This window comes from Sceloporus occidentalis, unplaced genomic scaffold (genome assembly GCF_023333645.1).
Source record: "Sceloporus occidentalis isolate IW3139 unplaced genomic scaffold, rSceOcc1.0.p SCAF_9, whole genome shotgun sequence".
Lineage (NCBI taxonomy): Eukaryota > Metazoa > Chordata > Lepidosauria > Squamata > Phrynosomatidae > Sceloporus > Sceloporus occidentalis.
In genome coordinates, this window is record NW_028316989.1 from 10,861,606 (window position 1) to 10,888,800 (window position 27,195).

The 27,195-nt window shown below is 49.8% G+C and overlaps 2 protein-coding genes across 8 annotated transcripts in view; one reads left to right on the plus strand and one right to left on the minus strand.

The window, feature by feature from the left end:
• Window positions 1-586: 586 nt before the first annotated feature.
• On the minus strand, window positions 587-19,004 carry PAFAH1B2 (platelet activating factor acetylhydrolase 1b catalytic subunit 2). 3 transcript variants are annotated; one of them, XM_089537599.1, is made up of 6 exons: window positions 18,984-19,004; window positions 7,353-7,440; window positions 6,097-6,186; window positions 4,909-5,025; window positions 4,475-4,597; window positions 587-3,701 (listed from the first exon to the last, which is right to left on the minus strand). In XM_089537599.1, the coding sequence occupies exons 2-6, from the start codon at window positions 7,431-7,433 to the stop codon at window positions 3,423-3,425; spliced, it is 690 nt and encodes a 229-aa protein (XP_089393725.1). In that variant the 5' UTR covers window positions 7,434-7,440; window positions 18,984-19,004; the 3' UTR covers window positions 587-3,422. The 3 variants fall into 3 exon arrangements, with proteins under 3 accessions (XP_089393725.1, XP_089393727.1, XP_089393726.1); XM_089537601.1 differs by lacking the exon at window positions 18,984-19,004 and adding an exon at window positions 8,069-8,173; XM_089537600.1 differs by lacking the exon at window positions 18,984-19,004 and adding an exon at window positions 7,865-7,978.
• Window positions 18,556-27,195, plus strand: part of SIK3 (SIK family kinase 3) — a 67,041-nt gene continuing 58,401 nt past the window's right edge. For 3 of the 5 annotated variants that reach the window (XM_089537590.1, XM_089537592.1, XM_089537591.1), the window contains exon 1: window positions 18,558-19,001. In XM_089537590.1, coding sequence (XP_089393716.1) covers window positions 18,597-19,001 — 405 coding nt within the window. In that variant the 5' untranslated portion in view covers window positions 18,558-18,596. Of the gene's footprint in view, window positions 19,002-27,195 lie in introns of all 5 variants that reach the window. The other 2 variants (XR_016282288.1, XM_089537593.1) reach the window with 1 other exon arrangement.

Consider the following 27,195-nt stretch of genomic DNA (forward strand, 5'->3'; position numbering starts at 1 on the left):
GGTTACCCGTGTCATTTCTGCCCCTTGGCTGCAGCAGGAGAAGCAGGTGGGCTCTCTCCTTCCCTGGTGCATCCCCAGAGGGTCACTCTCTGCCCACTACACAGAGGGCAAGGTCAGCTTGCCAATCCACACTGAGGAAACCACACAGAACCAGCTTTAGCATGTTTCCAGAAGCTGATGACAAACCTTGCAAATGGAGACACCTTTACATCCTCTGTGAAGCAGTCAATTGTACTTGAATGGTGCTGGGAAAGGGGACTGAAAACGCCCCATATAAAAGAGCTGAAGTAAATCTGAATTACCAACAAGGATTTCCCACCTGAAACTATGGAACAACCCCCCCCCCCCACACACACACATCCCACTCACTTCCAGGGGCTTGCTAACAACACACAATCAATCACCTGGCCTCCCTCTCTGTGCCCAGTTATCCCCTCCTCATGCCCAGCTCTGGGCTGCCCAATTTCTGACAGGCAGCTGGAGATACAGTCCAGGAATAGCCTTCCAGTGAAGGTCCAAGCAGCCTCCCCATCATTGTCCATTCTCCCCCTCCCACCAACGCATGAGAGACATTCACAAGAAGCGGTTGGTGAAACATATACATTTATATTGAAATATGCACTAAACAGTGAGCTCTACCACTCATCAATGCCATTTTTCCAAAGCAGAACCATCCTTTTTTGGCGGGCGGTGGAGTGGACGGTCCAGTCAGTTGCCCAAACAGGGCAGGAGGGGGGCCAGGCAACCTCCCTCTTCCAGCAGAAACTGGCTGCTCCAAAGCAAGGCTCCCTTGTGAGCCAGTGTCCCCCGCCAGCCCCCCAAATCCTCTCCCCCAGCCCCAGGATCCCTCCCTCCCTCCCCCCCATTACTGCCACACACACATTTACAAGAGAGACAACATTCCTTAACCTTTGCTTTCACACTTCCCCCCCTCCTTTTGCTGCAATAAATATAAAATTGGCAATGCTCATACACCACAGGACAGACAAAAGATTCTGGGTTGCAGCACACAACTGTAAACAGCAATGAGATTAGATAAGAGAGAGATTCCAAGTAAAAGCCCAAGAGGAAGCCAGTTATATATAAACAGGCAGTGCTCCTGGAAGCATGAGAGCCAACCGAGTAAAAGTTCTCAGTGCCTCCCAGGATCAGGACCGCTATTTGGGTATGCTAAGGGGCAGGACGCTGGGCGCTGGCACTTGCAGGTGCAAATGGGATGGCTTTTGAAAGAAAAACTGTAAGTGGTGGAAGTGGTCAGAATGGAGGGGTGGGCAGGGGGAGAACGCTCTGGCCTTTTCCAGCCATGTGGACACCAAGAATCCCTCCTCATGAGCCAAGGCAGGAAAATGCCCATCCTCCTTTAGGGAGGAACCCCATTCCTGCAAGGGAAATGGCCAAATGAAAGGCCCAAGATGCTGAGAGAAACAGCTAACTCGCTGCCCGTTCATGGAGCAAGAAACCACAGGGCCCTCTGGTGAATGCTCCTGCCTGTCCCAGCTGAAATCTCCACAACCTTTGGCTCTGGGGAGGGAGAGATCTTCTGGAACCAACACAGTGCTGGTTTCCACAAGTGTGGCTGCTTCACTAGTGCAGAAGAAACACCACAGAGGTATTTAAATAGGCATTAAGTCAGTGTTACCTTTCCCAACAAAGCTGGTCATTCCGGGCGAGCGACACAGCTGTCCCTGGCAAGGCTGCCTGAGGGGCTGGCCAGCTCAGACGTGGTTCCCAGGCCTGAGCCAGCATTTGCACCAGGCTCTGCTTCTTGCAAGTACAGCTCCTCTCTAGGGAACTGCCTGGGCAGCAGCAACAGCCTTATACTTTTTGGACTGCCTGGCCTTTCTTTCCTGGAGAAAATCCACAAGAACAAGGTTACACCAGAGGAAAAGAGGAATGCAAACCAACAATGGACTTTGAAAGCATCAGATGGGGCTGACCAGGGAGTCTATTTGCTATGAATAACCCTCTTGTACTATGCTAAAGCCCAAGAGCAAGGAAAAAAGAATCATCCCATAGACAAACCACCATGCACATGTGTAGAAAAGCACACATTTGTGTGATGACTGAATCAGCCAAGTTTTTAGGTAGGTGACTTGGCTGGATTGCTTGCTCCATGAAAAGTAAGCCACCAAGGAGGCACCGTTGCTTGCGAAAGCTTGTGTTGGAGAGTGGGGACCCTCCCGCTACTGCCACAAAGATCTGAAAGAGTTCTTTCCTTCAGAGGGAAAAATCTCTCTCAAATCCACCCAAGGCATGAATTAAGGCTTTATATTCCTGGTCCCTTTATAAAAAGCTCTAGTCATCCCGGTCCCTGCAAACAGGCCACACTCCTCAAGGGGTCCCTCTGTGAGAGGCGAAGCAGACGCTCAGCAGAGGGAACAGCTTGGACCCTTAGCTTCACTGCCAGCGGCCTTGCCTGCTTTAATAAAATGCTTGTACACGACAGACGCAACATAGAAAATATACACCTTGGAATTCATAAAGCTTCAGCCTGCTTCAGGCTTTGTAGAAAGAGAGATGAATGTAGATGATAATTTTATGGGGGAAGGGGAAGGGAAGTAACAGTCATTTGCTTCTTCTAAAATAAAAAGTACACAAGCAGCTCCGAAAAGCATTCCACAGCACCAGACAGTACAGTGAGCAGAGGTGTCAGTTTTAGGCTGGTGGGAATGGCTCGCTGTAGACTTTGAAAAGCTGGGCACACAACCATGGGGGTGGGGGGTGGGTGGGTTGGGGAGGCAGAGTCTACCAGGATGCTTAAGTGGACAGCCCCCTCCCCTCCCACATCCCAGCAAGGCAGTGACATTCATGATGCTAGAGAGACAAAAAGCAGGCAGCGTTAAATGACTTCCCTTGCTTAAGATGTAATTTTTCACAGATCAGAAATGGTTGCATGTAGCTGCATCCTGGTGTGCCTGTATGTATGTGTGTGTGTTTCTGCCAAAAGCCAGAAAGCAGCTAGTATCACTTAAAACAAAAACAAAACAAAACCTCAACCCCAACTAAGTATAAAAACCTCTCCAAACAATTCCATCTTTGAAAAAAGCAGCTACTTTTCAGTTCAGGGAGTGGAATGTGAGTGCAGCCTGGAGAATGGAGGACCAGCAGAGTGACAACTGGACAGGAGCGAGGGAGGAGGGCAGGTGCGTTTGGGCTGTAAACAAGAAAAATAACTTTAAAAGTAAAAAAAACAACAACAACAACATCCTTTTCCTGCAACTAAGACCACCCACCCAGGCGGCTCTCTCTGACTGGCTGCCCCACCTTCTGTCCTGTCAGTCCCCTCCCTTCCCCTTGCCAGTGCTAAACACAAGATCCAGTAAGATTCGAGAATGGAAAGCGCTTGGAGTACGGAGGATTCTGTAGTGCCTGGGGAAGGAGGATTGTGCTGATGGAGCTGGGTGCCGCCAACACTGCGGGTGTCAGGCCAGGGTTGCCTGCTTTTCTTCAGGGGTCTCCTCCAGCAGCTGCATGATCAGTTCATGGAGAGGTTTGCAGATCTTGGCATAGCCAGGCCCCGTTAGGTGCAGGAAATCAAACATGTCGTGGCAGGAGATGGTGCCATCTGAGTGAACGAAGCCCGCATCCACATCCAGAAGCTGGACGTTGGTGAGTTTGGGCAGTGAGGTTTTCAGGAGCAGGTTCACCTTGGCATTCTTCTGCCGCAGGGGGTTTGGTTTCTCACCGCGTGGCAGCAGGCCCTTAAATGAGAAAGAGAATAAAAGCACGTTAGCTCTGGTTTTGGCAGGCCCCCAGGAAGCCCACCTTGGAAGCACCTGCAGCTAAGGAAGCCACTCTTCATCATCATCACTGTCACTTGTTTTTGCTCAGGCCACCCACTTCCTCCAGTACAAGCAAGGACCTGCTGTCCTCCTGCCTAATTTTTAAGATGGGCTGGAACTTTTTTCTCCTCCATCTGCTCTTAGGACCGCCCAGTGGGTTCCCCTTGGAGAATTCTGCTGGTCCTTCTTGAGAGATGGAAGGACTATTTACCATTATGCATTTCATGGCTGAAAAATGGGCTTCCTGGTGCTTCAGAAAACCCATTTGGAAAGCACAACACAGAAGCAAAAATTCTGCTCGTCCTGCAATTTTGGGGGAAAATATTCTGTGTAGAGATACACAAGATTTTTTTGCACATAAATGTTTAAAAACCCCACAAAAACCAGCGTTTCCAGAAATACGTTACATTTTGTTTTCTCTGGCAGCAGAGAGAAAACTTTGGAAACATTCAGTCTTCCCGTGCAAAGACAAAATAGTCAAAGTTTAAAACCCCTGTTTTACTCTCATGTTCTTTTAAAACCAATTTTCCTGTAGACAATTCTAACAGCACCAGCGCTTTCTGTGCAACAGACCACCACTCTGATGAGAGCAAGGGGGAGTAGTACCCTTGCCCAGGTCACACTGGGCTTGTACAAGACAGACAGACACATTCCCCATGGTGCTACTTGCTGCTGACCACAGCTAGGCATACCAGCACAATGATCTTGGCCTGGGGCTGCAGCGTATTGATCAGCCTGACAATGGCCTCTACTCCACCAGTGACTTCTTCCGCTGTGTTACCGTGGTTATTTGTTCCCACCCAAACAACAATGACCTGCAAAGTGGGAAAAGGAAAGAGAAAGAAATCAGGATGACTCCTGGATGACATAGCTTCAAAGGAAAAGAAAATAATGGTGCGTTAGGGATTTGTGAGAGAATTGTTCAAAGCAAAGGGCAGCCCAACAGTTCTGTTTGGTAGACATAGATCACAGGCTACAAATGTAACAAAGACAACAGACAGACAAGGAAAACAAACAAACAAACCAGAGTGCAGTAATATTTGGTTTGGAACAATATTCAGCAAACTATTCTCATGAAGAGAGGAGAATCTCCCCCCTCTCTCTCTTTCACACACAGAGGTTTTACCTTGGGCTTAATATTCTCCAGTTCACCATTCTTCAGTCTCCACAAAACGTGCCCCGTTGTGTCCCCTCCAATTCCAAAATTCAGTGCGTGCAAAGGTGAAAAGAGTTCTCGCCATATCTGTAGAGAGAAAACAACGTGCTGAACCACCCAACCAAACAAAAGCGGAGCAGATAACTTAAACTCTTCTTAATCCTATCGATAGTTGTATTTAATATTAAATACTCCTTTTTGCATGTTTTTACTTGCAACCACGTTGAGCTTCCAAATCTGAGAAAAAGGTGAGATACAGGTATGTTTCTCATACTTTTAACCTTCAATCAGAAACCATTTTACTCTGTTCATTTATCATTCGTTATTTAAAGCTTGCTTTGTAAAATGTCCTGGAAATGTTTGTAGCAAGGATGCATGAACTAATACAACACATGAATTTTTATTAAAATTTAAGGATTTATTAAAATATTTATACCCTTCAATTTAACTAAAGATTTCAAGCAGTGTACAATAAAAACAACTTAACTAATTTAAAACAGTTAAAAACAGGCATACTAAACCATTTATCAATGGCCCGTTCCGTATGGGCGTAAAGTGCGTCCTGGGGACGTACTACGGTTAGGGAAAGTGCGTGCCTTACGCACGCACCTAACCCTAGTACGTCCCCAGGACGTACAAAATGGTGGCGCCCTATACACATAGGTGCTGCCATTACGGCGTCACGAACGCGCCGCCTCCAAACGGGGCGGCGCAGACATGACGTCTTCGTGCCGCGCGAGGGTGCATAGAGCGTCCTTTACGCAGCACTAGAAGGAGCTTCTTCCGCGATTTGTGTCGCTGGCACAGCCTTTAGACAGCTGTGCCAGCGACGCAAGGGAGAAAGGGGCCGAGCGGCCCCTTTCTCCTCCTCCTCCCTGCCGCCACCGGGTGTCCTTGGGGCTTGAAGCCCCAAGGACACCCCTTTCCAGGCTGTGGGGAAGCAGCCTTTTGCCGCTTCCCCGCGGCATGGAAAGCGGCAGATCGGGGCCTCGGAGGCTGCCGCTTTGGCAGCTGAGGCTCCGATCTGGCAGGGGAAGGAGCGCCTACAGGCCACCCCAAAGGGGTGGTCTGTAACACTCTGATGTCAGCTAAAAAAAGAATCCCTGCAATTATATCCAAGGTGTGAAGCAAATGGGCACACAATGAGCCTCTCCGTACCTCATACTGCTGTAGCAACTGCACCATGGAGTCTCCCACAAACAGCACATCGGGCTCCTTGTCCTTGCAGTCCAAGACAAATCGGTTATGCTGGAAAGTGAGAGAAGTGAGAAGAGTGCTTAAGTGCACTGATAAGCAGTATAGAAATGTACTTGCTATTGCTGTTCTGGGCACCACAATTCAAAACAGACATTGAGAAACTGGAGCATGTCCAAAGGAGGGAGACTAAAATGATGAAGGGTCTGGAAACCATGCCCTATGAGGAACGACTCAGAGAGCTGGGGATGTTTAGCCTGGAGAAGAGAAGGTTTAAAGGTGACAGGATAGCCCTGTTTAAATACTTGAAGGGATGTTATGTTGAGTAGGGAGCAAGCTTGTTTTCTGCTGCTCCAGAGACTAGGGCGCAGAACAATGGATGCAAGCTCCAGGAAAAGAGATTCCACCTCAACATTAGGAGGAACTTCCTGACAGTAAGGGCTGTTCGACAGAGGAACACACTCCTTCCTTGGAGGTCTTTAAACAGAGGCTGGATGGCCATCTGTCGAGGATGCTTTGATTGTGATTTCCTGCATGGCAGAATGGGGTTGGACTGGATGGCCCTTTTTGGGGTCTCTTCCAACTCTATGATTCTGTGGTATACAGCCGGCCCTCCTTATCCAGGGATTTTTTATCCATGGATTCAAGCATCCATGGCTTGAAAATATTCCAAAGAAAGTATACACCCCAAATATCAAACCTTGGTTTTCCATTATATATTAAGGGACACCATTTTGCTGTGCCGTTATATTTAATGGGGCTTGAGCATCCACAGATTTTGTTATCCACGGAGGATCCTGGAACCAAACCCCTGCGGATAACAAAGTCCCCCTGTGTTTCCTTTTGGGCTGAGAGCGTGAGGCTTGCCCAAAGTCACCCAGTGGGCTTCCAAGGCTGAACCCTGGTCTCCAGAGTTGTGGTCCAAGGCTTAAACCCTTACGCCGCGCCAGTTCTGGTCCTTAATCACATACACAAGCGTAATCTCGCCTAATCCTTGTGCAGGGCTGCTGTTGTTGTTATGGAGGCTAGCATTCTCTTCCTCCCTTCACAACGACCGAAGGAAGTGCTTTCAGGACTGTGACAGTGGTTGTTCCGTTGGGAAATGGAGGGGTCCACATAGCCAGAGGCAGACCAAAGACGGTGGCTGGCTTTGTCTCAGCAGCACAGATCCAGGGGTGACCATGTGGGCCGTCTATCCCCGCGGTGTGTCTCTGTCTCACCTGCGACATCCACCTGTCGTCTCCCTGGACATCTTCCGCCGCGTGTGGCACTGCCGCTGGGTTCGAGTCCCCTTGGCTCATCCTGTCCCTGCGGAGGAAGCAATTTCGGCACGTCCGTTATATTAATTGCTGCAGAAGAGACACGGGTCCAAAACACACAATGAGGAAATAATAACCCGGTTTGAGACCGGCTCAGCGCCAGAGCATCCTGGGAACTGTAGTCTGTGAGGCATTCCTCCTCCTCTGGCGCCAGGAGAGACTACAATTCCCAGGGCTCCTTAGCACTGAGGAAGGTAAAGCGGCCTCAATGCGGGTTATTATTTCTGCAGCGCTTCCCACTCTCTCGGGGCCCTGCCAAGCCCTTCAGCGGCGTCCCTTCACGCGGGACCCGGGGTCTTTCGCTTCCCTTCCCTCCTCGGGGACCCCTCTTTCGGCTCCCGTTGCCATGGAGACCCCTCGTCTTTGGGGCCTTTCTCTCTGTGGGGAGGGCGCCCTCCGTTCCCGGGACTCACGCCGAGGGCGACTGGGGTTCCCCCCGCGCCTCCATCGCGCTCCGGTCCGCCGCCGCTTCGCTCGCTTTCCGTCGCTCCGGCGGACGCGCCCCTCCCCCTTAGGCAGCCCCTTCCCCGCACTGCGCATGCGCCACCGCCTCTTTCCTCCCGCAGGGCTCCCGAGCCAGCCAATCGGCTCCGTCCCTAGGCGGAAGTCCCGCCCACCTCATCCTTCAGCGGGGTCCGTTCCCAGGCGCTTCCTCCAGAGGGCGCTGCTCGGCCGATTACGGGGAGCCCGAGGGCCCACACAACCTCCGCTCCGCGCTTTGCTTGCCTCTCTTTCTTCTCTTGCCCCACCCCCCCATCCGCCGCCATCTTGGATGGAGGAGGGACTACGAGCGACGGCTGGGCGCGGGGCGGTGACGTCACCGGGGCCGGGCGCTGACGCCACGCTGTGACGTCACAGCGCAACATGGATTTTTTTTCTTTGGCAGCCATTTTGAACCCTTTTCCTAAGAGAGGCGAGAGACGAAGGCGCCCTTCTCTCCATTTTCACAAAGGAAAACGAATCCAGGGCATTCAGGGGGGAAATGCAGGACATTGCCCAAATCAAAGCTGAAAACCCTTATTATAGATCTAAATCCATGCTCAAAATGGAGGGCATTCTGAAATTCCTCCTGAGTGAAATGTAGGACCTGTCCTAGAAAAAGAGGACGGTTGCCTTCAGCTTCTGCCCACTAGAGGATCCTGGCCTTTGCAAAAACCCTATGATGGAGTCGGTTTGAAGCTTAAGAGCCGATGTGGCACATCTCTCTCCAAGGGCTGGCCTAGGTCTCTCAGAGACCAAGGTTCAAATCCCTCCTCAGCCGTGGAAACCCACTGGAGGACCTTCGGCAAACCCCACACTCCCAGCCTGAGAGGAAGGAAGGAAATGGAGGAGCTCCTCTGAATAAACCTGACCAAGAACACCGTTCCCGTGGGCTGCCATAAGCCGGAATGGACTTGACTACAATGAAAACATTGGCTGCATCCACACTGGAGAAATAACCCAGTTTGGCACCGCTTTTCAGCATCCTGGCTCAAGGCTATGGAATTCCGGGAGCTGGAGTTGTGGGCCCAGAGCAGAGCAAATTCCCAGAATTCCATAGCATTGAGCCAGGTGCCAAACCGGGTTATTTCTCCAGTGTGGATGCAGCCAATGTTAGTGCGATGTGGGTTCTGGAATATGTTTCCTCCTGACCACCATCTTGAGGGGAGAGAAGCAGAGTCATGATATGTTATGTATTGTTAATCTGATATTGGAAACCGCTTTGATTGTCCACGGAAAAGCGGTATACAAATAAAGCTTATTATTATTATTATTATGTCTTCCCTCCAACTCATGGCTACCCCTTCCATTTGCCTTTCTAAGACTGCGTCATCTTTTCTCAACTGGCATGTCCCCTCCGTACTAATTCCTCCAATGTAAGAGGTTTACGCTGCTAAGCCGACAGCTCATCTCTTATCTCCTCAAGAGGGACTGAGCTCCTCCAGAAGATCCCTCTCAAAGCTTCGAGGCTCCCTTTCTTCGCCTCCTTCTGCCCTGGAGGCTGAAGGCCCTTGTGCTGCTGCCTTTTCTGCTTTCCTCATGGAAGCGGCTCTCAACAACCAGCTGAGCTTATCTTGGAAAAGCCGAGGAAATAAACCTAACAATCAAACCTGTGCCTTGCTTCTCCCAGGGCTCCTTGAAGGGCATATTTAGGACTCAGAGATGAAAGAAGGAGCTTCATTGAGTAAAAATGGAGCACAAAGGAGCTTCACTGAGTAAAAATGGAGCACGAAGGAGCTTCATTGAGTAAAAATGGAGCACAAAGGAGCTTTATTGAGTAAACATGGAGCACGAAGGAGCTTCATTGAGTAAACATGGAGCACGAAGGAGCTTCATTGAGTAAACATGGAGCACGAAAGAGCTTTATTGAGTAAAAATGGAGCACGAAGGAGCTTCATTGAGTAAAAATGGAGCACGAAGGAGCTTCATTGAGTAAAAATGGAGCACGAAGGAGCTTCATTGAGCAAAAATGGAGCACGAAGGAGCTTCATTGAGTAAAAATGGAGCACGAAGGAGCTTCATTGAGTAAACATGGAGCACGAAGGAGCTTTATTGAGTAAACATGGAGCACGAAGGAGCTTCATTGAGTAAAAATGGAGCACGAAGGAGCTTCATCGAGTAAAAATGGAGCACAAAGGAGCTTTATTGAGTAAACATGGAGCACGAAGGAGCTTCATTGAGTAAACATGGAGCACGAAGGAGCTTCATTGAGTAAAAATGGAGCACGAAGGAGCTTCATTGAGTAAAAATGGAGCACGAAGGAGCTTCATTGAGCAAAAATGGAGCACGAAGGAGCTTCATTGAGTAAAAATGGAGCACGAAGGAGCTTCATTGAGCAAAAATGGAGCACGAAGGAGCTTCATTGAGTAAAAATTGAGCACGAAGGAGCTTCATTGAATAAAAATGGAGCATGAAGGAGCTTCATTGAGTAAACATGGAGCACAAAGAAGGGGGACACGGCAGAGCAGTTGTTGGCTGTGCTTGCAGTCCAGGAAAGGCTTGCTGGAACCACAATTCATTGTGGCTCAGCAGGACTCTGGAAGACGCTCTTTGGCCGCCCACTGGTGATCTCCTTCCGTTGTCTCCCTGCCCTCTGCACAAGTTTATGCGGCAGCTAAAAAGGCCAACGCGATTCTAGGCTGCATCAGACAACAACCAAAAAAGGCCAATGTGGTTCTAGGCTGCATCAATAGAAGTATAGTATCTAGATCAAGGGAAGTAATAATGCCACTCTATTCTGCTTTGGTCAGGCCCCACCTGTATTATTATTATTACGCTTTATTTATATAGCACTAAATTTACACAGCGCTGTGCATACAATCTTTTTAATAAGACGGTTCCCTGCCCTCAGGCTTACAATCTAAAAAGACATGACATAAAGGAGAAGGGAACGGTGGTGGGGAAGGGGATAATAACGTGGAATAATATTGTGTCCAGTTCTGGGCACCAGAACTCAAAAAGGATGTTGAGGAGGTGGAGCGTGTCCAAGGGAAAGCAATCAAAATGGTGAAGGGTCTGGAAACCATGAAGCCTTATGATTCCCGACAGTCACACCCCTATAGTTTTCTGGGGGTTTTGGGGGCTCTGTGGCCATGTTCTAGAAGAGTTTATTCCTGACGTTTCGCCAGCATCTGTGGCTGGCATCTTCGGAGAATGCTGGCATGGAGGTTCTCTGAAGGTGCCAGCCACAGATCCAGGCGAAACATCAGGAATACATTCTTCCAAAACGTGGCCTCGTAGCCTGGAAAACCCACGGAAAACTATGGATGCCGGCCATGAAAGCCTTCGACTTCACAGTCCCTGTGTGAGCAATCTCTATTGCAATGGGGGATTGCAACAGGGACCCTGCTTCTGCCCATCTCACCAGAGGTGGTCTATACAAAAACCTGATGCTGTGTGACTCCTTGCATTTTGGGACCGATGTTCAAAGCCTTTGATATATGAGCAAACCAAGGCTTTGTGTTAATTGCGCAAAGCCAGCTGAGGTCGCTGTTACTTCTGGATCAAGCACCTCTGGGTGAGTTTAGCAGGCAAAAGGGGGAGAAAAGGGGTCCATGGGGGACACCTTAAGACTTGATGGGACACAGCAGGCAGCTGCAAGTGGCCCAAATACACTAAAGGCATCAGATCCCTTCTGATATCGGAGGCGAAGCAGGGAAGGCCACATGATTTTAAAAGTGGGTCACCAATCTACTAAAATAAATGACAGTACTTGCCCATAGAGAACCACTGGAGAATACTTGGCCATAGGGACTCATAGGAAACACTTGCCCATAGAGAACCACTGGAGAATACTTGGCCATAGAGACTCATAGGAAACACTTGCCCATAGGAAATCCTGCAGAAAGCATTTTCCCACCATTCCCTTCTCCTTTTGTGTCGTGTCTTTTAGATTGTAAGCCTGAGGGCAGGGAACCGTCTATTATCCCTTCTGTTGTAAGCCGCCTGGATTCCTAGTGATGGGGCGGCATATAAATAAATCCTATTATTATTATTATTATTATTATTATTTGCCCATAGGGAAACATTAGAGAATACTTGCCCATAGGGAATCATTGGGGATTCTTAACCCATAGGGAACCATTGGGGAATATTTGCCCATAGGGAATCATTGGGGATTGTTAACCCATAGGGAACCATTGGAGAACACTTGCCCATAGGAATCATTGGGGATTCTTAACCCATAGGGAACCATTGGGGAACACTTGCCCATAGGAAATCATTGGGGATTCTTAACCCATAGGGAATATTGGGGAATACTTGCCCGTAGGGAATCATTGGGGATTGTTAACCCATAGGGAACCATGGGGGAATACTTGCCCATAGGGAATCATTGGGGATTCTAAACCCATAGGGAACCATTGGGGAATATTTGCCCATAGGGAATCATTGGGGATTCTTAACCCATAGGGAACCATGGGGGAATACTTGCCCGTAGGGAATCATTGGGGATTGATAACCCATAGGGAACCATGGGGGAATACTTGCCCGTAGGGAATCACTGGGGATTGTTAACCCATAGGGAACCATGGGGGAATACTTGTCCGTAGGGAATCATTGTGGATTGTTAACCCATAGGGAACCATGGGGGAATACTTGCCCATAGGGAATCACTGGGGATTGTTAACCCATAGGGAACCATGGGGGAATATTTGCCCACAGGGAATCATTGGGGATTGTTAACCCATAGGGAACCATGGGGGAATACTTGTCCGTAGGGAATCATTGTGGATTGTTAACCCATAGGGAACCATGGGGGAATACTTGCCCATAGGGAATCACTGGGGATTGTTAACCCATAGGGAACCATGGGGGAATATTTGCCCACAGGGAATCATTGGGGATTGTTAACCCATAGGGAACCATGGGGGATACTTGCCCGTAGGGAATCATTGGGGATTGTTAACCCATAGGGAACCATGGGGGAATATTTGCCCACAGGGAATCATTGGGGATTCTTAACCCATAGGGAACCATTGGAGAACACTTGCCCGTAGGGAATCATTGGGGATTGTTAACCCATAGGGAGCCATGGGGGAATACTTGCCCATAGGGAATCATTGGGGATTGTTAACCCATAGGGAACCATGGGGGATACTTGCCCATAGGGAATCACTGGGGATTGTTAACCCATAGGGAACCATGGGGGATACTTGCCCGTAGGGAATCATTGGGGATTGTTAACCCATAGGGAACCATGGGGGAATACTTGCCCGTAGGGAATCATTGGGGATTGTTAACCCATAGGGAACCATGGGGGATACTTGCCCGTAGGGAATCATTGGGGATTGTTAACCCATAGGGAGCCATGGGGGAATACTTGCCCGTAGGGAATCACTGGGGATTGTTAACCCATAGGGAACCATGGGGGAATACTTGCCCGTAGGGAATCATTGGGGATTGTTAACCCATAGGGAACCATGGGGGAATACTTGCCCGTAGGGAATCATTGGGGATTGTTAACCCATAGGGAACCATGGGGGATACTTGCCCGTAGGGAATCATTGGGGATTGTTAACCCATAGGGAGCCATGGGGGAATACTTGCCCATAGGGAATCACTGGGGATTGTTAACCCATAGGGAACCATGGGGGAATATTTGCCCGTAGGGAATCATTGGGGATTGTTAACCCATAGGGAACCATGGGGGAATACTTGCCCGTAGGGAATCATTGGGGATTGTTAACCCATAGGGAACCATGGGGGAATACTTGCCCGTAGGGAATCATTGGGGATTGTTAACCCATAGGGAACCATGGGGGATACTTGCCCGTAGGGAATCACTGGGGATTGTTAACCCATAGGGAACCATGGGGGAATATTTGCCCATAGGGAATCATTGGGGATTGTTAACCCATAGGGAACCATGGGGGAATATTTGCCCACAGGGAATCATTGGGGATTGTTAACCCATAGGGAACCATGGGGGAATATTTGCCCACAGGGAATCATTGGGGATTGTTAACCCATAGGGAACCATGGGGGAATATTTGCCCACAGGGAATCATTGGGGATTGTTAACCCATAGGGAACCATGGGGGATACTTGCCCGTAGGGAATCATTGGGGATTGTTAACCCATAGGGAACCATGGGGGATACTTGCCCGTAGGGAATCATTGGGGATTGTTAACCCATAGGGAACCATGGGGGAACACTTGTCCGTAGGGAATCATTGGGGATTGTTAACCCATAGGGAACCATGGGGGAATACTTGTCCGTAGGGAATCATTGGGGATTGTTAACCCATAGGGAACCATGGGGGATACTTGTCCGTAGGGAATCATTGGGGATTGTTAACCCATAGGGAACCATGGGGGAATATTTGCCCACAGGGAATCATTGGGGATTGTTAACCCATAGGGAACCATGGGGGAATACTTGTCCGTAGGGAATCACTGGGGATTGTTAACCCATAGGGAACCATGGGGGAATACTTGTCCGTAGGGAATCACTGGGGATTGTTAACCCATAGGGAACCATGGGGGAATATTTGCCCACAGGGAATCATTGGGGATTGTTAACCCATAGGGAACCATGGGGGATACTTGCCCGTAGGGAATCATTGGGGATTGTTAACCCATAGGGAACCATGGGGGAACACTTGTCCGTAGGGAATCATTGGGGATTGTTAACCCATAGGGAACCATGGGGGATACTTGCCCGTAGGGAATCATTGGGGATTGTTAACCCATAGGGAACCATGGGGGAATACTTGCCCGTAGGGAATCATTGGGGATTGTTAACCCATAGGGAACCATGGGGGAATACTAGCCCGTAGGGAATCATTGGGGATTGTTAACCCATAGGGAACCATGGGGGATACTTGTCCGTAGGGAATCATTGGGGATTGTTAACCCATAGGGAACCATGGGGGAATACTAGCCCGTAGGGAATCATTGGGGATTGTTAACCCATAGGGAACCATGGGGGATACTTGTCCGTAGGGAATCATTGGGGATTGTTAACCCATAGGGAACCATGGGGGAACACTTGTCCGTAGGGAATCATTGGGGATTGTTAACCCATAGGGAACCATGGGGGAATATTTGCCCACAGGGAATCATTGGGGATTGTTAACCCATAGGGAACCATGGGGGAATACTTGTCCGTAGGGAATCATTGGGGATTGTTAACCCATAGGGAACCATGGGGGAATACTTGCCCATAGGGAATCACTGGGGATTGTTAACCCATAGGGAACCATGGGGGAATATTTGCCCACAGGGAATCATTGGGGATTGTTAACCCATAGGGAACCATGGGGGATACTTGCCCGTAGGGAATCATTGGGGATTGTTAACCCATAGGGAACCATGGGGGAATATTTGCCCACAGGGAATCATTGGGGATTGTTAACCCATAGGGAACCATTGGAGAACACTTGCCCGTAGGGAATCATTGGGGATTGTTAACCCATAGGGAGCCATGGGGGAATACTTGCCCATAGGGAATCATTGGGGATTGTTAACCCATAGGGAACCATGGGGGATACTTGCCCATAGGGAATCACTGGGGATTGTTAACCCATAGGGAACCATGGGGGATACTTGCCCGTAGGGAATCATTGGGGATTGTTAACCCATAGGGAACCATGGGGGAATACTTGCCCGTAGGGAATCATTGGGGATTGTTAACCCATAGGGAACCATGGGGGAATACTTGCCCGTAGGGAATCATTGGGGATTGTTAACCCATAGGGAACCATGGGGGATACTTGCCCGTAGGGAATCATTGGGGATTGTTAACCCATAGGGAGCCATGGGGGAATACTTGCCCATAGGGAATCACTGGGGATTGTTAACCCATAGGGAACCATGGGGGAATACTTGCCCGTAGGGAATCATTGGGGATTGTTAACCCATAGGGAACCATGGGGGAATACTTGCCCGTAGGGAATCATTGGGGATTGTTAACCCATAGGGAACCATGGGGGAATATTTGCCCACAGGGAATCATTGGGGATTGTTAACCCATAGGGAACCATGGGGGAATACTTGTCCGTAGGGAATCACTGGGGATTGTTAACCCATAGGGAACCATGGGGGAATACTTGTCCGTAGGGAATCACTGGGGATTGTTAACCCCTAGGGAACCATGGGGGAATATTTGCCCACAGGGAATCATTGGGGATTGTTAACCCATAGGGAACCATGGGGGATACTTGCCCGTACGGAATCATTGGGGATTGTTAACCCATAGGGAACCATGGGGGAATACTTGCCCGTAGGGAATCATTGGGGATTGTTAACCCATAGGGAACCATGGGGGAATACTAGCCCGTAGGGAATCATTGGGGATTGTTAACCCATAGGGAACCATGGGGGATACTTGTCCGTAGGGAATCATTGGGGATTGTTAACCCATAGGGAACCATGGGGGAACACTTGTCCGTAGGGAATCATTGGGGATTGTTAACCCATAGGGAACCATGGGGGATACTTGCCCGTAGGGAATCATTGGGGATTGTTAACCCATAGGGAACCATGGGGGAATACTTGCCCGTAGGGAATCATTGGGGATTGTTAACCCATAGGGAACCATGGGGGAATACTAGCCCGTAGGGAATCATTGGGGATTGTTAACCCATAGGGAACCATGGGGGATACTTGTCCGTAGGGAATCATTGGGGATTGTTAACCCATAGGGAACCATGGGGGAATACTAGCCCGTAGGGAATCATTGGGGATTGTTAACCCATAGGGAACCATGGGGGATACTTGTCCGTAGGGAATCATTGGGGATTGTTAACCCATAGGGAACCATGGGGGAACACTTGTCCGTAGGGAATCATTGGGGATTGTTAACCCATAGGGAACCATGGGGGAATATTTGCCCACAGGGAATCATTGGGGATTGTTAACCCATAGGGAACCATGGGGGAATACTTGTCCGTAGGGAATCATTGGGGATTGTTAACCCATAGGGAACCATGGGGGAATACTTGCCCATAGGGAATCACTGGGGATTGTTAACCCATAGGGAACCATGGGGGAATATTTGCCCACAGGGAATCATTGGGGATTGTTAACCCATAGGGAACCATGGGGGATACTTGCCCGTAGGGAATCATTGGGGATTGTTAACCCATAGGGAACCATGGGGGAATATTTGCCCACAGGGAATCATTGGGGATTGTTAACCCATAGGGAACCATTGGAGAACACTTGCCCGTAGGGAATCATTGGGGATTGTTAACCCATAGGGAGCCATGGGGGAATACTTGCCCATAGGGAATCATTGGGGATTGTTAACCCATAGGGAACCATGGGGGATACTTGCCCATAGGGAATCACTGGGGATTGTTAACCCATAGGGAACCATGGGGGATACTTGCCCGTAGGGAATCATTGGGGATTGTTAACCCATAGGGAACCATGGGGGAATACTTGCCCGTAGGGAATCATTGGGGATTGTTAACCCATAGGGAACCATGGGGGAATACTTGCCCGTAGGGAATCATTGGGGATTGTTAACCCATAGGGAACCATGGGGGAATACTTGCCCGTAGGGAATCATTGGGGATTGTTAACCCATAGGGAACCATGGGGGAATACTTGCCCGTAGGGAATCATTGGGGATTGTTAACCCATAGGGAACCATGGGGGAATACTTGCCCACAGGGAATCATTGGGGATTGTTAACCCATAGGGAACCATGGGGGAATACTTGCCCGTAGGGAATCATTGGGGATTGTTAACCCATAGGGAACCATGGGGGAATACTTGCCCGTAGGGAATCATTGGGGATTGTTAACCCATAGGGAACCATGGGGGAATACTTGCCCGTAGGGAATCATTGGGGATTGTTAACCCATAGGGAACCATGGGGGAATACTTGCCCGTAGGGAATCATTGGGGATTGTTAACCCATAGGGAACCATGGGGGAATACTTGCCCGTAGGGAATCATTGGGGATTGTTAACCCATAGGGAACCATGGGGGAATACTTGCCCGTAGGGAATCATTGGGGATTGTTAACCCATAGGGAACCATGGGGGAATACTAGCCCGTAGGGAATCATTGGGGATTGTTAACCCATAGGGAACCATGGGGGATACTTGTCCGTAGGGAATCATTGGGGATTGTTAACCCATAGGGAACCATGGGGGAATACTTGCCCTTAGGGAATCATTGGGGATTGTTAACCCATAGGGAACCATGGGGGAACACTTGCCCATAGAGACCCATATGTTTCCCGATGGCCACGTGTTCCTCAATGTTTCCCTGAGAGCAAGAGATCCCTGTGACAGTCTGGCCTTAGAACCTCCCTAGACTCTCCACTTGACAGCAAACGCAGCTTCTTTTGAGATGGCAGCTCCCAGGATGCCCTGCGCCCCAGAGTGGCCAAGTCAGGCGAGGGATTCTGGGAGCGGTGCGCCAAAAACCAAAGGAACTTGGAGGCTGTCCTCCGCTTCGCTCCGGGGAGGTTTGTCCCTTCGCGCGCGCCGTCCTCCGCTGAGCTCCCGACCAATCGGGCGCCGGTGACGTCGTCGCGCGTCACGGGCCGCGTCTTTCGGGCTCCTCCCCCTCCGGTTGCCATGGCGCCGGCTGCGGCCCCGCCCCCGTGCGGATGAGCTCACGCGGTGCTGCAGCCCCGGGAGGGGGAGGAGCCTCCGGAGGAAGCGGCGGCGGAGGAGGAGGAGGCAGAGGCTCCCTCGGAACAAGATGGCGGCGGCGGCGGCGGCAGGAGGAGGAGGAGGAGGAGGAGGAGGCACGGCCGGCGGAGGAGGAGGGAGCGGCGTGAGTGCGGCAGGTGCCCCCCCTCCGGCCCCCCGCCAGGCCCCGCCGTCCGCCTCTCAGCCTCAGCCGCCGCCTCCTCCTGCTGCTGCTGCTGCAGCCTCGGCTCCTCCGTCGGCCCCGCAGAAGAGCCCGCCGCCGCCGCCGCCGCCTCAGCAGCAGCCGCCTCCTCCTCAGCCGCCCCCGTCCTCCTCCTCCTCCTCCTCGTCGTCCCTTGCCGTGAGAGCCCTTCCGGGCCCGGCGCGTATCGGCCACTACGAAGTGGAGCGGACCATCGGGAAGGGCAACTTCGCCGTCGTCAAGCTCGCCACGCACCTGGTCACCCGCGCAAAGGTCAGGCACCGGAGGAGGCAGACGGCAGGGCAGCCCCAGGCTCCGCTCCAGGCCCTTCCTTCCCTTTTAACCATCCTTCCCTGGCTTCTTGGGCCCCTTCTCCCTCCCTCCTCTCTTCCCTTCATTCCCTTTTACCCTCTCCTGCTCTCCTTCCTTCCTTATTTCTTTCCTCCCCTTGCTTCTCTCATTCCTTCTCTTTTACCCTCCCTCCCTCCCCCCTTCTTTACTTCCTTCACTTTTACTTCTTCCCTCCTTCCTTTCTTCTTTCCTCCTTCCTTTCCTCCCCCCCTTCTTTCCTTCCTTTACTTTTACCCTCTCCTTCCTTCCTTCTTTCGTTCCTTCTCTTCTCCCTTCTTTTAGCTTTTTCCCTCCCTCCCTTCACTTTCATCTCCTCCTCTCCCTCCTTCCTTCCCTCCTGCCACCTTTTCTCCATTCTAGCCTTCTCTGTCAGAGAGCTCTGGGGCTGCAGAAAACTACAATTCCCAGGGTTCCCCAGCAGCGCTGAGCCAGGGCAGTTGAAGCGGTCTCAAACTGGATTATGTGTCTCGGACCTCTGTTTAGGAAAGACACTTCACACAACAGGCCTGCAAGGCTTGCGTTGGGGAGGTCTTGCATCAGGTGGCCTCTGAGGAAAAGAGGAAGGGGCGGCAATGGGTTTACTGGGAACGTTCATTTATGGTCTTCCAGGGCAATGCAGAGTGGGGCCAGGGAATGCATGGTCTGAAAACAGGTCAAGACAGTTGTTAAACCGAACAAACACAGCTCTAAAAAGCCAGCGTCCTTTAGGCACGGGAGTATGGCCGTGTTTGGTGGGTCGCTTGGCCATGACCAGGAGCCCTTGTTCTTCTTCTTCTTCCCGTTGCCTCCTTCCTGCCTTTGCGGGAATGAGTGCGTACCTGTTTTGGCTGCTCAGGTGCCAGGCTGGGTGATGCAGCGGTGCGTCTCTCCTTCCTTAGCCACTGCAGATCCGCATCTGCTGAGTCTTTTGCCCAAGAAAGGGATAGACTCCAGAACTCCAGTCTTTGAAGTTGTGCCTTGGATCTTTGGGTCATGACAAGCTAAAGTGAAGAGGATACATTTTAGGCAGGGCACTGCTTGGGGCAGGGAACAATCTTCTCTTCGGTGGGCACAGGACCCAGGTGCCTCATGCTCCCCACTTCCCCTAATGTGAATCTGGGCTGGTGGCAGGGGTCCTCTCAGACCGTTTGCCCTGTGAACCTTTTACCTCAACCACTGGCCCTGTGAACCTTTTGTCAGTGTAAGATGCTCCCCTCTTTTTCTCTTCTCCATATTCCTGGGCACAGTTTTAAAGCAGCCTGTTGGCTTTCTGTGTGCAAAAAGGTATGTCCTGCTTCCACAAAAGGTGTCCATTTGTGACTGATGGGAGATGGACAAAATGCTTTGGCCCAAGCCCACTAAAACCCCTGAGTTGTGAAGGCATGGAGATAGGTTGTTCTGAGGGGAGAAGCTGAACTGTCATGGTTAATATCAAGGGAAAATAATCAGAACATCTGTCATTTATCCCACTTTCCAGCTAATCTAATCTCATCAAGAAGATCAGAGGACTCAGACAGATAAGTAGGACCTGCGTGTTTCTGGATATGGCCCAGAATGCTTTTGGAGGTGGCCATTCCTTCCCAGAGGTTTGGATGGAGGATGTTCTCTGAGACACCAGGAATATGTAGAGCAGAAGCATCTCATGTTGATAAAAGCTTGGCTATGGTTCTGACTAAGCCGCATGTGCGTCACTAGGAATTCTCTCATTGTTGGGAGTGTGTCAGGTGAGAAGGGCTGCTTCCATTCTCTGGCACTCTTGCTTTTCCCTTGCCTCCATCCACTGGCAGCTATGCGGTGTTTTCTGCAGAAACTTGAATGAAGCCTTAGGTCAGTGCCTGAGGCTGGTCCAGCAGAGCTGCCAGGTCCATTTCCTTCTCTGTTTGTGTAGACAGTTTGCTTCTGTCCAGCGCAGGACCTGGGTCGGGTCAAAGAGCCCCAGGGAAGTTTAAGAAGGACAGAGGCAGCCTCAGGCAGGGCATGTTGTGCCAGAGCCACCAGCGCTACAGTCCAATCACATAGAAAACTTGGTCGCTATTTTAGCTCTTTAGAGAGCTTGCCGGATTCAACCGATGAAAGCTATTTCCCCCTGAGCAGGAAACGGAGCAGTCTGCCTCTTCATTATGGGAAAATTCGTATTTCCAGTCATTCTGAGTTAAGCTTTGAGGATGGTTGAATCTGAAGGCTGTGGAAAGCAGGGCAAGGCAAGCTACTTGTCATGATGTTCATGAATTGAAGGCACTTGGGATGGGAATGGCAGCCTTTCTGCTGTGGTGGTTGGAAGAACCTGCAACTAAAAGAGCTGTTCTCCCTGCAGCTGCCCTGGCATCCCTTGTGGTTTGAAGTGGTTCGTATCATGGGAGATTCTTGACTTAGTGGCAGCCAGATCTTTCTGCATTCCAAAGCTGCAATTGTATAAAGCCATTCTTCTTTCCTCCCTGGTCTGTTATGGTCAGTACCGTTCTTGGTTTCGGAAAGGAATTAGTAGCTGTTGGCATCAAGGAAGTGGGTGCATGTGAATCTGGAAAACCTGTCTAACCCATGGATCCTCCCTCCTGTTGGAGCTGATGGATAATTGTTGCTCCCTCTAAACTGGGCCTCTGAGAAAGGTACATTCTGAGAATATTTAGTCTGACCTGTATTTGTAACTTAGTCCAGAGTTCAAAGTGAATTCCTGAAGGCCAAACATCTGACTGCTCTTCTCAAAACACGTGTGGGTTGGGGAGACGGGGGAAGAAGCACAGACGCAAAGAGCAGGCGGGGTTTCTCCTTGTGCCTCTCGAAGCATTTTCCTCCAGAGTTCTTGTTTTTTCTGAGCTCATCCTTTGTCTCTGACAAGCAGCAAAGGACATGATCAGCAGATGCCTGTTTATGCAGGGTCTCTCCACTCACTCCTGGTGTTTTTCTGTGATCTTGACTGGAGGCGGTCACTGCAGTGATTCAGAGATGGCTGGCTAGCTGGCTGCAAACAAGCCTCAGAACAAATGCAGGATTGTTGACAAAGTCCACCAGAAAGCCTGGAGGGTTGAGGGAGGGACTAGGACTGAAATGGGGGAGAAATATGATGTGGGGAAAGTCAGACCCCCACCTCTCCTCTCAAAGGCTGGTCAGTGTTTGTTGGCAGGAATCTCATCTGGGCCTTATCTTAAAATTCAACCATAGGAACAGACATGGCAAGCAAGGGCCTTGATGCAGCTTGCATTTCTCATAGTAGCTGAGAACCAAGGTGATCGGACTGCACTGGAGGCTTGTTTGATTATATATTTGAAGTCTCCCAAAGTGGCTTACAAAAATCTGTCATCAGACATCAGACCATCTCACATAAAAGGAAAAAGTGATCAGAAAGGCTAAAAGCAAGCTCTGGTGGTAGTTCTTAGCTTGCAAGTTCTTGTAGTGACCTGCAGAAATAGGGACAGGTCAAAGAGGAGCCAGGAGGCCAAAGTGGCTGTGCTCCCCCCTGCCCCCCGCCAGGCTTGATGACCAAATGACCTCCAGGTTTTACAAACATCCTCACCTGTATTGGGCCCCTGGAGGACTCAGTGACTCAGACCAGAATTTGTCTGCTGAATGATTGGGGCACCTGGGCAGGAGAGCACGGTTTGCAGGACGTATGATTTCAGCCGTAACACAAATGCTGCCATGCGTATGGCTGCAACTTTTATGGAGTATGGTAAGGATGCGACAATCAGCTAGGCAGGAGCACATCTCGCTTCCCTGGGTGAGCAACCTGCAGGATCTCTTGCTGCTTGTGTCCCTTTCTGTTTCCGGTATCCTTTCACCTCGTTCTTCTGGGATACAGTCTGATGTTGCACGAGGAGGAGGAGGAGGGAAAATGCTTTACAGCCCTGCTCTTTCCGGCTCTTGCATAGGGATCTTTTGGGTGGCCTTGCGCCATCACTGAGAGTTCACTGCATGCTTAACCAGGTGGGTTGTGCACAGGCGGAAGGGGTGTGCGCGTGCGTGCGTATGGATAGATTATGGAAATATGGTGTGGTATGTGCCTGCAGTGCGGCTGGGAGAAGCACTTTGGGGCTTTGTGTCTCACCTCGGAGACCCTGGTGGGTTGTGAGGCAATAAATAAGTGCAATGAATTAATTTGGGAGGTGGAGACGTGTGAGGAGCATTCCTATTTACTCAAGATAATGCTGTGTATATGTCCTTGTGCATGAGATAGTATTCTGTGCCCAGGGAGAGCACATTTTGCACATATGCCAGGGTGTTGCTCCTCAGAGGTGCTTAGGTTGCTGGTCATGATGCCTGTATATTGCCTGCCTGAACAGAAGCTACATGCCTCTCAGTGCTGCTTGCAGAGAAGGGGAAGGAGGGCCTGAGAAGGGAGCATGCGGTCCTTCCCACATTTTCTTCTTTGTGGGCTTCTCAGAGGTTCATGGCTGGCCCCTGGGAAGCAGGGTAGCGGGTAGACAAGGCTTTGGTCTGCTCTGTTGGGGCTCTTCCTGTGTCTGTCTGCCTTCGGCTGTTCTCTCTGGGATGTTTCTATTGAAACAGCCTCTGTGGTTAATTCCTGGCTTTCTTTCCTTCTCCTTCTGGAGGCTGGATGTGCAAGGACTACTTATGGCCAGCCATATGCTGAAGGCAGCCCCCACAACATGAAGGTGTCATTGATTGAGCAGCCTTTTCCTGACAAAGTGTGTGCCTCATCAGCCTGGGAAGTGGGTTGTGTATTGTGTGGCTCTTCCCACCCAATTGTAAGCTGAAGCAGAAAATGGCTAGCATGCCATACGTTGACCGTTTGAGGGCACCCCCTTCCCACAGCCTTCCCAGGCTCTTCTCTACTAATAATTCAGCTATAAAAGTGAAACTCTTTTCCTGCTGACTCTTCACATTTGGTGGCTGCTGCTGCTGCTGCTGATAAATGTGGCTTCCTGCCTGACAGAACTTCTGCCTGTCAAGCAAAGTGCTCTGGCAGGGCAGCCACCTGCCTCCCCTTTGCATGGAGCCATACTAGGAAAACACATCCATCTGCACTCACAGACCATTCTTGGTGGTAGTGATCCAGAGAGAGCAGTCTACTCTTTAGAGCAGTAGTTCCCAAATTTTGGCCTTCCATCTGTTTTGAATGTCAGCTCCCAGAATCCCAGACCATTGGCAAGATAGATGAGGCTCCTGGGAGCTGAAGTCCAAAACACCTGGAAGATAAGACTTTGGGAACCACTGCTTTAGAGGAATCCCCAGAAGGTCTTACTTGGCATGTGGGGAAAGTCTGTGTTTGGGAACATTTACTAACCATGGCTCTAGCACACCTGTGAGTCGGCCTGTTGCTTAGATGGCAAATGTGTGAAGACAATCTGTTGGCATCCTTTTCTAGGCTTTCAGATGTTGCTCTTACATGGCAAGGGGAGGTCAATGAAGGGCATGGACACCAGGTAAGAGCTGCTATCTGATCGTGACAGAATTTTGGTTTTATCTGGGCTCCCAGTTGGTTTCCGATTGCTAACCATCTTGCCGTCTGTCTGTTTGCTTGCCAAGCAAAAGTATTACACCCGGTAAACTCAGCGGTTGGCTCTTCCTCTTGCTCCTTACCCTTCTAGCTTTCAATATTGAGTCTTGTGAATTATGACTTTGACATCTATTGGGAAGACACCTGCTGTAGCTGCACTCCTGGGCCTTGTGGTTTCTCAAAGAATCCTGAAACGTTTGGGGTTGGAGCTCTGCTAGAAGGCGGCTTAAGAGGGATGTGTAAAGGAGGCAGAGGGCTGTTGCCAGCACATTCACTCTGTGATTCCCTGGACACTCTTTAGAGTTAGAAGGTGCATTAAATACATCTGGCTATTAACTATCCTATCTGGGCTCTGAATAACTCTTTAACTTATTACAAAAAACCACGTTGGTATTGGCAAAAGGACTGAAAATGTTCAGCACATCCAGTTTAGTTCTGTTGAATAGGTTGTGTATTAAAACTTCTGTTTTTGAGAGCTGGAAAAAAATTGAAAGGTGGGTTGATAAACTCAAGTCTGTTCCCTAAGCCTAAACTCTTATCAGATACTGCTTCCTTTGGATGCTTCCAGGTAAAGTGTATGTTACGCAGTAGCCCTCCCATAGGAATCTAGACACTGCTGTCTTTCATAGGTACCCCTCTGTGTGTTCTCACTATTTCTTCTGTCTTTTCCCCACTTACCATAAGAGGACTAGTAAGAAGAGAGAGATAAAATAGCTGGCCAGTGTCTTTTGATAGCCACAGCTGAGAAGCCTCCATCTGGAGCCACCTTGGGACTAAGGGGTAGGTCAAATCTTGCCGTTAAACTGCTAATGATTTATTCCTGTAGCATGTTTGAGACCAACTGAGAGTAAGAAATACATTGGTAGCATAATCTTTTGTAAACTTACTGTAAGTCTACGTATGTCTGGGAAAGTAGACTAAAGTCTATGAAAGCTTATGCCATCAGCTTCTTTCTTTCTCTCAGTCCCAATGGTCCAAGAAGTTCCCTTTGCATATTGATTCAGAGAAACACAGCTGTGTCTTTGAATGATTTATTTCCATTATCGGGTGTCCAGGAGGCGATGAACATTTTACTTGACAGGTCAGGTAAATCTTCCTGTTCCACTTCTTGGACAAGTAACACCTCCTAATGCCTTTCTTCTGCCAGAAACTGTGTGGGAAAGGTCCAAGCGAAGAACACAGTTGGCTTGCTTTGTGGGCAGCATGTTCCTCATTGCTTATGTTGTAGCCCTTTGGAAAGGGAAATGGTAATTGGGCAGACTGTGCATGTATGCTTATACATGGAGGTTCCCTGAAGACACAGGCGGTTGTGGGGGAAGGTGCAAATGGCTCTTGAATCTTACACACCAGCTGCCTGGAACAAGTGTGGTTGGAGTATTGGACTAAGGGTCCTCCACTCATCCATGGAAACTCTCCATGATTTTGGGCAAGGTGCACTCTTTCAACCTTGTGTGTTTGTGTTGCATGCATGTACTTGACAATTTATGGTGACCTCATGAATTTCACAGGCTTTTCTTAGGCAAGGAGTCCTCCGAAGTGGTTTTGCCAGTTCCTTCCTCTGAAATAGAGCCTACAGCACCTGGCATATTCGTTGGTGTTCCCCCATCCAACCAGGACTGACCCTGGTTGGCTTACAAGATCAGGTGGGTTATGCTGAGGAAGGACTGATAAGCCTCCTCACGGGAGATATAAATCAGAATCAGCTTGGAGGCACTTAAGATGCCAAAGGTCTGATTTGGCCCATGGTGAGTCACTACTGCCATAGGAAAATGCCTCTAGGAGACAAATAGAGACCCACAACTTCTGTGTCTCTTCAAGTTGGCTTGGGGCCTGGGGAGAGGGCATTTGCCCTCGTTGCCCTTACTTTTTCCCTTCCGCATTGCACCAGCTTGCAGCTGACATGAAAATGAAACTTGTTCTCAAGCTCCATGTATCTCTGACGCAATGCTCTTTGGACCAATATCCCTTGGGTCACCTGGGCTTTTAAGGCCCCCAGGGACCCTCCTTGTGAACTGGATTGCAGGTTCTGGGGCCTGGCCTGAAAGACTGACCAGGAAAGGATCTGGAGAAACCCGGCGCTGTCAGTGCCACTATCCCTCCCTTTCCCTGGCAGCATGGGGGGGGGGGGGGGCTTCTGCGTAGTTATGAGTCACTGGTTCTAAAGATGGCTGACCTTTACTAAGTCTTCTAAAACAAGTTTCTTTGGAGCAGATTTCTGACATAATCAGGGGGTAATCCCTCCCTCTGTAACCAAGAAGATTTTATTTGTTAGCATTGTCACCAGTCTTGAGAGGCAGAGGCTCTGCCTTTCGAAAGTTGCTGCACCCGATGTCATGAGAATTACATGGATTTGGGACTCACAAAGAATTCAAACATGTTCTGGTCCGTGTGGTGCCCTCCTTGTGTTTTTACTGAAAGCTGGGTGTCTCTGTCCTAACAGCAAGTGTTAGAGATCTTCTTTTCCCATTGTTTGTAACTTAGATCAACCTTGTGACTGGTAGCGAAGCCCTTTGCACCAGTCTGGACTACTCTGTCATATTTTGCTTGGCCGTTGGCCAGGGCATGCTGCCGTTTATGGCACACTTTTTCTAAAGTTGTAAAACCCTTGTTGGTGTTTGTTATCCTCATGATTTTTATAACACAGTCACTGTCTTAACCCATGAACGACATCCAAGACTCCAC

Coding starts and splice junctions, on each gene's coding strand:
- PAFAH1B2 (XM_089537600.1), bottom strand. CDS start 7,899: ATGGAGGCGCGGGGGGAACCCCAGTCGCCCTCGGC. Junction 7,441..7,864: donor GAACCCCAGTCGCCCTCGGC/GTGAGTCCCGGG, acceptor CTTCCTCCGCAG/GGACAGGATGAGCCAAGGGG. Junction 6,187..7,352: donor ACGACAGGTGGATGTCGCAG/GTGAGACAGAGA, acceptor CTCACTTTCCAG/CATAACCGATTTGTCTTGGA.